Here is a 9,596-nt window from a genome sequence, read left to right on the forward strand (position 1 = left end):
TTTTCTCTCTTTTTAAGTTGGACTCTTTGAGTTGACCCATCTTTATATGAATGAGTACCAACTCGAATGGCCATCACCAGACGATGAAGACTGGGGTAGCTAATCATTTCAGGCATGTTAAATTCAAAAAGAAATTACAGACGCTTTTCCTTTTCTGAGGGGTAAAAAGGAAGAAGGAATGATTAACCTCTATCTAATTTATCTTAGTCAAAAAAAAAAAAAAAAGAAAATAAAAGAGACCAGAAATTTGTTGAAGAAGGTTACTATAGTAAAATTGTTCAATGCAGAGGCTTGTTCTATATCTTTCCGAAGTGGTCTGAAACTCTGAAATGAGAACGAAAAGTCAATAAACAAAAGAAGGAAAAGCAGTAAAATGCAAAACTGTCCTCTGTTGGGGAAAAAAAAAAATCTGACACACTCTCTCTCTGTCTCATGGGTTTTTGCTTTTCTTTTTCCCTGGTATAAAAAAGACAGCGAAAAATAATGGCAGTTGTTTGTTGATTGATTGGAGCGGAGAGAGAAAGGCAGAGGGAGTGGTAAAGCAACAGTGATAGCAGAGACACCACGCAGTAGTAGGAGTGGAGGACGATACCATTTCCACAAGATTCAGCGGCCTTTCATTTCCATTTGCAGAAACACTCAAACACCCATCCATTTTGGCTGTACCTATGACGCCAGGCCATATTTGGGGTAAACATATCTGGAACAGTTATCAGTTTAATATGAAGTAGCTTCAGTTTGCTCTAAAAAATACGTGTGCTGCCTGGTTGAGTGTAACTATGTTCTGGGTTGATTCTGTATTGGGATCTGGCCCCTTCTGGAGCTCAAACTGAAGCCAGGTTTGGGACATTGAGGCTGAGATCTGGTCTCTTGTGGATATTTAACTATTCTGATTTGTGGGTTTTCTTGGTTTTGTGCCATAATTATTCGGTTATCTGAGATTGCGTTGACTGGGGAACCGGACAACTCTCGAGCTGCAAGCTAAAGCTTTTGTATAAGAGGTCGAGCGAGATGATTTGGGGCTTGGAGCTGAAATGTTGAGTTTCATTTGCTGAAGATGGTTGCGTGAAGTTGTGGATTAGAAGCTGGAATCTTTGGGGTTCTGGGTCTGGACTGTGAGGAACGGATGAGGCTCAAGTCGATTGTGCTTTGTAGTGGAACCGGTTTCGGTTGAAGATCCAGGAGTAGGTGTAGTCTGGGTTTGGCTTCCGTTTCTTTGCATGAAGGCTCAGACTCTGTTATTAACTTTGTCTTCTTTAATGGGTTTTGGTTGTTAAAGGGGTAGGGAAAGGTAAATATAAGGTCTTATGCAGTAAAGGGGAAACAGGTGAAGGGATTATTCAGCGCTTTCGGGGTTTTTTCTGGGGATAATTTGGTGCTTAGTGGTTTTTTGTTAAGAGAGTGGGTTTGGATAAGTAGTCGTGAGCTTAAGTTTGAGGTTTAAAGTACTTCTGGAACTTCTGCAAAAATGAGGCTCTCTTCAGCTGGTTTTAGTCCTCAAACCCAGGAAGGTATGCTAAATTTTCTCTTCCAGATTTGGTGCTTCTATTTTGAGTCTCTTTCTCGCTTTCAATCTTGAAACTTCATTTTTCTTTTCTTAAGTGTTTAGACTGAGTTCCGGGGTGACTTTTCTGTGGTTTGTGTAAAGAAGTTGGGGATGCCCATGGGGGCTCAGTTGCTTCCAAGAAAGGGTAGGAAAAGGATACAAAGTAAAAATGTTGAAAATTTAAGATAGCTGATTATTCCACTTATGATGGGCTTTTGTTTCTTTCTCCTTTTCCTTTGCTTCTTGGTACCCCAAAAGCGCCCGAAACCAGGCTTTTACTGCTATAGTTTCTTTCCTTTCCCCCACTATTCCGAGCAACAGAAGGTAACTGGCTGCATCTAGCTGAATTTCTGTCTTCTTCTCATCCTCTTGGATCTGGTTTTGTGTTCTACCCATAATTTGGAAACTCAACTTGATACATTTTCCATGAGTGTTTTTTTTTTTTTTAATAAGCAAATGGTATTTATTAATAGAGATAGGCATGGCCCAAGTACACAAGATGGTGTACAAAAGATAAGACCTATCTAGGTCGAAGTAATGGATTTTTCATGAGTGTTATGAAGCCACACTGAAAAAATATTCCTCTACTTTTATGGGAAGGAATTTTTCTATGTAATTGGCACGTATAATATCCAGATTGACAACTACATGTATTGTTCATGAAACTTTGTATAACTGAAACGGTTTTTGCAGGGGAGAAGAGAGTTCTAAATTCTGAACTTTGGCATGCTTGCGCGGGTCCTCTTGTTTCGCTACCGGCTGTTGGAAGTCGTGTTGTTTATTTCCCCCAGGGTCATAGTGAACAGGTTGGTAGGCGTAAATTTGGATGTAGTTACTCTATTAGTGTTTTGAAGCTGAACCTCTTAAATGGGCAAAGTGTGTCAACTTGTGCTTAAAATAAAGATGGCATAATGTTCTTATCCACTTCTAGGCAAGCAAAAGTTCTGTTGTATGATTCATCTGCATTAAATAACTTTTTTAATGTTTTGCCCCTTCTTTTCATTGAAATAATGTATTTAATGAGTGGTGGTATACTATACTCAAAGCGCCCCAGTACCATATTTATGGTTGAGATTGAAAAGTCTTCTGGTTCTTCCCATCTGCCCCTCCCTTATGTCTTCCGGTTGGATGCAGGAGACAAATTTGATCACTCTTCACAATTCTTTGATCTCTCTCTCTCTCTCTCTCTCTCTCTCTCTCTCTCTCTCTCATGTGTATCTATCAATGCTGCTAGCAGAGTGAGAAAATTTTTAGAAAGGGAGAAGACTACATGTTAGTGCAAGAAATGCTAGTACAAGTGACAATTGAGCAGCAAGATTGTATCTCGCAAGTTGATTCACCTCCTCTCTAGGTTGCAAAATTATAAAATTAATAAGCACTTTGTATATACACGCATATAGCTGTTGGCATTAGTTGATCAACACCTCATACTGATATAGTGGTTCAGAGTTTAAAATTACTGAGCCACGTTTATTACTAACTACTACCTTTGAGAGAGAGGTTTGTTATATGGAGGGATTGTATGTAGATTGAGGTGTCGCCAAAATAAGGAAAGTACCTACCAATGGAAAACCAAGAGGTGCCTTACATGAAAATAATGGGGCCAATCATAAATTAAATATCACTATTAAAGTATCCACAAATTTATAGTCAGCAATGTGTAAATAATGGGGGAAAATTGTAAGTTTTGTAGTTGTACACCACCGTTGAGGATGGTTCAAAAAACCAAAGGGGGAGGGGGATGTCCTGTCATAACTGCATGTGCCATATATCGTCGCTTGCCTTAGAGTTGAACAAGTCCTGAGAATAGCTCATAGGAGTATTTGCATGATCTGTAGCCTTCTCCAACACTGCTTCTGCTGATCATTTTTCCCTTCCTCTGGAGCCTATGAAAATTTCAAGTACCCTATCTTGTGTTCTTTTGCTTGTAACGAGTGTTTGTAATTGATGACCACATATGTTCATTTTCGTCTGTCCATAGGTTAGACTTGTTGCACGATAATTGTTGAAGATAGACTTGCTAATTTTTTTCTTTAAAAGTCAACTTCTTCATTATGGGTTGAATGATCCATACACATAACGTTAAAAATATCTAAAGCATATCTAAATGCTACAATGCAGGTTGCTGCATCAACCAACAAGGAAGTTGACGCCCAAATTCCTAATTACCCAAGTTTACCTCCACAACTTATTTGCCAACTTCACAATGTGACGATGCATGTAAGTCTTTTTTAGCTTGGTTGGTTCTGGTTTTTGAACATTCCGTTGGTGCCTAATGATTCTGAATTTTGGTAACTTCAGGCAGATATTGATACAGATGAAGTATATGCTCAGATGACTTTGCAACCACTGAATCCGGTATGCTACTGTGAATTGATTGGTGTTTTGATTTGTTGGACTTGTTGATTGTTTCCTTTTTTGATATTTGACCTTAATCTGCAGCAAGAGCAAAAGGATGTATTCCTTCCGGCAGAGTTGGGCACCCACAGCAAGCAGCCTACAAATTATTTTTGTAAAACCTTGACAGCCAGTGACACAAGCACTCATGGAGGCTTCTCTGTTCCTCGTCGAGCAGCTGAAAAAGTGTTCCCTCCACTGGTAAATCTTTTGAATGATGGAGTTTAACCATCAATTAGTTATTATTATGGGCTTTAGAATCTCTTCATTTAGTTTCTAATGACATAGTTCCGATCTGTCAGGACTTCTCCCTGCAGCCGCCGGCTCAAGAGTTGATCGCAAGGGATCTGCATGACAATGAATGGAAATTTAGACATATATTTCGTGGTAAGTTTTTGGGAAAACTGTTATGAAAAATGCCTGTATTTTTTTTATTTTTTATTTTTTTTCAGTTTTTGAAATTGTGTTCCTAGTATGAAAGATAAGAAATGTGGCAGATGGTGTGTATTGAGTTTAAATTTTCTAATCATATACACCACATTTCTTCACTTTTGTGGTACTTTTCGAGCTAATGTGGTCTTTAGAAACGTGTTTATTGTATCTTGGAAGTTAGTATGTACTCTCCATAATCAAGAAATTTGATTGGTTTGCAAGTTACACTAAACAACAATGATTGCCTTTTCTTTATGCAGGCCAACCCAAAAGGCACCTACTTACGACAGGATGGAGTGTGTTTGTAAGTGCTAAAAGACTGGTTGCTGGCGATTCCGTGCTTTTTATCTGGTGGGCAGTTTGCTAATCTCCTGATATTAACTTTTTCCTCCATGCTTTCCCCCATTGTCTCTTACTGTCTGTTATAATTTTTTCCCACACGTTTTCCTCCACTTTTTTTTTTTTTTTTATTTTAATTGTCTGTTAATATAACTGTGCCCAAAAAATTTTCTGGGTGATCCATGTTATGTAACTTATTTGTTGTCCTGGACAGTCGGCACATATATGGCAATAGGCTTAAAGATAATCCAAATGTATGCTATGTTATGCTAAAACTTCCCTTTATAGACTTCTTGAGAATAATTTCCGGCACCCACATCATGGTCATTATGTGTAATTAGGCATAGAGACATGCTTGAATATTTATAACTATGATTTGTGCTTTGTGGTCTGACTGATGTCTTTCCCTTCATCAGGAATGAAAAGAATCAATTACTCCTTGGTATCCGGCGAGCTAATCGACCACAAACTGTTATGCCTTCATCAGTTCTATCCAGTGATAGCATGCACTTGGGACTTCTTGCTGCTGCTGCTCATGCAGCTGCAACAAACAGCCGTTTCACCATATTCTATAACCCAAGGTAGGATTCTTGAAAAGTTTTTGTGAAAATTTTTAATTATCAGCTTCCTTTAAATTCACATCAACTCTCATTCAGGGCTAGCCCTTCAGAATTTGTTATCCCCCTGGCCAAATACGTTAAAGCGGTCTATCATACTCGTGTTTCCGTTGGCATGCGCTTTAGGATGCTGTTTGAAACAGAAGAATCAAGCGTCCGTCGGTAGGTCTCAAACTCTTGTTAGTCACTTTTTGTGCCTTTATCTTTTCCTAGACTTTAATACATCACTAAATTGTGTAGGCCGGACTGATATTCTATGAAATACAATCACCAAGTTAAATTAACTGTAAGTTTGTGGTACTTTGAAGATCGTCAAGAGTGTTCTTTTATGTACAGCAAAGGGTGAAATTTTTTATTAAACAATGTGATGAATATTTGTTTGGTTTTTCAATTTTTTTATTGCTCTTGGGTAAATTGTGGTTTGATAGGTGAGGAGTTTACAGTTACACTTTTGATTGAGCTCCCATTTAATGCCTTCACTATCCATGTATTGTTTGCTTCTTTTGGATTTGTTTATTGTGTTCTTGATCTGAAAAATGTTTTTAGAAGACCCTAACATATAAAGGTGAAAATATATACTGACCATTATACATTATTCAGGTACATGGGTACAATAACCGGCATAAGTGACTTAGATACCGTTCGGTGGCCAAATTCACATTGGCGCTCTGTCAAGGTTTGAGTACAACAAATTTTATTGTATGAAGATGCTAGTAATTTCTTAAAATATTTCCTTGTGTAGCTCAAGTTTCCTTCAGATTGTTGGATCATATTGAGAATGTCTTTGACTTGATGATTGCAGGTTGGATGGGATGAATCCACAGCAGGGGATAGACAGCCAAGGGTGTCCCTATGGGAGATTGAACCATTGACAACATTCCCAATGTATCCATCTCCATTTCCACTCAGACTTAAGCGACCTTGGCAACCAGGATTTCCATCTTTCCATGGTATACCATTTTACTTCTACCTAGGGCTGTAGATGCGTAATAATTGTATGCTGGCATCCTATAATAGTTTCTAGTTCCTGTTTTCTATCTCCTCCCCCAGCCCCTGCACTGCACTGCACATTCCATTTAAACGTCACAGCTGAAGTTTTAACCCTCATTTCACTTCTCTAATTTGTTTTGTTGGTGTTGTTGTTCCCCCAGGCATGAAGGATGATGACCTGGGAATTAATTCGCCTCTTATGTGGTTGCGAGGAGATAATGGAGATCGTGGAATCCAACCATTGAACTTTCAGGGAATTGGGGTAAGTCCATGGATGCAACCAAGGCTTGAGGCTTCCATGCTTGGCTTGAATACTGATATGTACCAAGCTATGGCTGCTGCTGCACTTCAAGAGATAAGAACTGTAGATCCTTCTAAACCACCACATTCATCTCTTCTGCAATTCCAGCAACTGCAGAATCTCCAGAGTAGGTCTACTGCTTTGATGCAGCCTCAGATGGTGCAGCAGCCTCAACCTCAGCAGGCTTTTCAGCAAGTTGTTCGAGAAAACCAGCATCAATCTCACTCTCAGGATCAAACTCATTCACAGCTTCTCCAGCAACAGTTGCAGCATCAGCACTTGTTCAGTAGTCAGCAGCAGCAACAGAAACTTGTTGGCCACCAACAGATTTCAAGTACTGTTTCTACGATGCCTCAGTTTATTTCATCGTCTCAATCTCAGCCACCATCCTTGCAAGCAATTTCTTCACTATGCCAACAGCAGAGTTTTTCTGATTCGAATGGGAACCCTGTGACCAGCCCAGTAGTTTCTCCTCTACACAGTCTTTTGGGTTCATTTCAGCAGGATGAATCATCCCACCTGCTCAACCTTTCCAGACCTAACCCCTTGATGCCTTCTGCTGCTTGGCCATCAAAGCGAGCTGCAGTTGATCCTCTTCTTTCTTCTGCAGCTTCTCATTATGCTTTGCCTCAAGTGGAGAAGTTGGGCCTGCCCCAGAATAACATGTCTCCTAATTCTATTTCATTGCCACCCTTTCCTGGTAGGGAATGCTCGATAGACCAAGGAGGCGCTGACCCTCAGAGCCATCTCCTATTTGGCGTTAATATAGAGCCGTCATCTCTTCTAATGCAAAATGGGGTCTCAGGTCTTAGGGGAGTTGCCAGTGATAGCAACTCCACAACCATATCCTTCCCTTCCTCTAATTATATGAGTACTGCAGGCACCGATTTCACACTTAATCCAGCACTGGCACCTAACAGTTGCATTGATGAATCTGGTTTCCTGCAGTCTCCAGAAAATGTGGGCCAACTAAATCCACCTGCAAGAACCTTTGTTAAGGTGCTGTGTCATCTGAGTTTATTGTTTATGTAATGAGTTGTTGTAATTGTAGGCCTTTTATTATACACGTGATCTACTTGTCTCTGATATGAATCTTGTAAATATTGACAGGTTTACAAGTCAGGCTCCTTTGGGAGGTCACTGGATATCACCAAATTTAGTAGCTACCATGAGTTGCGTGGTGAGCTAGCTCGTATGTTTGGCCTTGAAGGCGATTTGGAGGACCCTATGAGATCAGGCTGGCAGCTTGTATTTGTTGACCGGGAGAATGATGTTCTTCTCCTCGGTGATGACCCCTGGCCGTAAGTTTCCATCTTTCTGTTGCTTTTTTTCCTTAAGAAATAAAAGTGTGTGATGATCCTAGTATTATGTTTTAAACTATAGATTTGAATTGAATCTTGTGGACCCTCTGATATCAAAACTTTCTGGCATCTTCCATATGGAAATTGGACCAAAATGAATCGAATGACAAACCAACTTAACAAAAAGTAAGATGATTGAAGAGAATTTCACAAGTGTGTGATGCTGTAAATGGGGGTCAAGCAGCTTAATAGAAATATCTTCTTTTTTTCTGGAAGTTATATCTTTACTGTCACTCTCAATTTACAAAGCCTGATAAGTTGAGGCCTTTTACTCAGGGAATTTGTAAACAGCGTGTGGTGTATCAAAATCCTGTCACCCCAAGAAATGCTCCAAGTGGGCAAGCATCGCCCGGAGCTTCTGAACTCAGTACCAATTCAGAAGCTGTCCAGTAGCAGCTGTGATGACTATGCAAACCGGCAGGACTCAAGAAATTTGAGCAGTGGGATAACGTGTGTGGGGTCTCCGAGTACTGAATTATTCAACCGGTGAAAAAACCATTATCTGCTTCTGTAGTATTAGCATCTCTACCAACCTTATGAGGTCTGGAAGGGTGCATGATCTTCGCATGTATAAGCAATTACTGTAATTAGATTATATATTTTCATGTTTTAATCTAAGATTTTGAGATACATACCATACACATATATTAGGAGATTAACGTTGTTTTTATTATCATGCAATGCTTTTGGTATATGTTACTGCAGTTGTTCACAACATAATGTTGATATTGAATTTAACTGACATTTTCTTGTGCTTTGGCGACAACTTTCTGAATATGTGGGGGGATAAACCCATTCACTCCAGTGCCTGCATGCATGTTATGGGTCCCTATAACAGATAGGCCGGTGTGGAAAACAACCCCATTAATATTGCAGCAGTCTTTGCTTTTTCAGGTTTTCGAGTTTGAAAAACATGCCCCTCGCGTTGGATTTTTCGTCTTATTAGTCTATGTTGCATGCTAGAAAATATCCGAGTACTCAGAATCTTCTTCCTCAGCTCTTTCCCTTGCTTATATGCACATCCAATGACATTGGTTTTTAAGGTTCGAGTTCTATTGATAGAGTTGTTCTATTTGCAAACTTGATACGTGAGTCGACGTATTATTGTACAATCTACATCAGTGGCGTATTGAGTGTGTAAAAAAAAACATATTTGCAAATAGATTTTGTTTCCATTAATATGACTATCCATTGATAAAGCTTTTGAGATTTTTGTTCATGCGCTTGATAATTTGCAAGTGCATTGGTTAATCTTGAAAGTTCACTCACTGGGAAACCCTAAGAGTGTGGAGGCTTTTCAATCCAAATTACTGGCTTTTGCACATGCTTTCACAAGCACTAATTTTCCATTTCAATGTCGTTTTCACCTCCTACTAGATCAGAAAGATCGAATGCTTGATAAGAGAACGTCTTTACGATAAGATAGGAATGCTGTTCAAGAAAAAGAAGGTTCACTAATGATATTTCTCTTGAAATTGACAAGACTATCACACCTATATATCATCCAGGGCAATGTTAACTGTACTCACAAAATGTTAAAAAGCCAACTCAATTTAAAACATATTATATAAAGAATTGTAAAAAGAGTTATACATTGTATTTTTCCTTTTTAA

At 39.2% G+C, this 9,596-nt stretch overlaps 1 protein-coding gene across 1 annotated transcript; it reads left to right on the plus strand.

Moving 5' to 3' along the window:
- The first annotated feature begins 354 nt into the window (after positions 1–354).
- Positions 355–8,727, plus strand: LOC122279101 (auxin response factor 6-like). Its single transcript, XM_043089441.1, has 14 exons — positions 355–1,511; positions 2,240–2,352; positions 3,668–3,766; positions 3,848–3,904; positions 3,989–4,144; positions 4,246–4,330; positions 4,636–4,726; positions 5,131–5,295; positions 5,371–5,493; positions 5,932–6,007; positions 6,134–6,281; positions 6,483–7,621; positions 7,733–7,923; positions 8,260–8,727. The coding sequence occupies exons 1-14, from the start codon at positions 1,469–1,471 to the stop codon at positions 8,471–8,473; spliced, it is 2,700 nt and encodes an 899-aa protein (XP_042945375.1). The 5' UTR covers positions 355–1,468; the 3' UTR covers positions 8,474–8,727.
- Positions 8,728–9,596: the final 869 nt, after the last annotated feature.

This window comes from Carya illinoinensis, chromosome 10 (genome assembly GCF_018687715.1).
Source record: "Carya illinoinensis cultivar Pawnee chromosome 10, C.illinoinensisPawnee_v1, whole genome shotgun sequence".
NCBI classification, from domain to species: domain Eukaryota; kingdom Viridiplantae; phylum Streptophyta; class Magnoliopsida; order Fagales; family Juglandaceae; genus Carya; species Carya illinoinensis.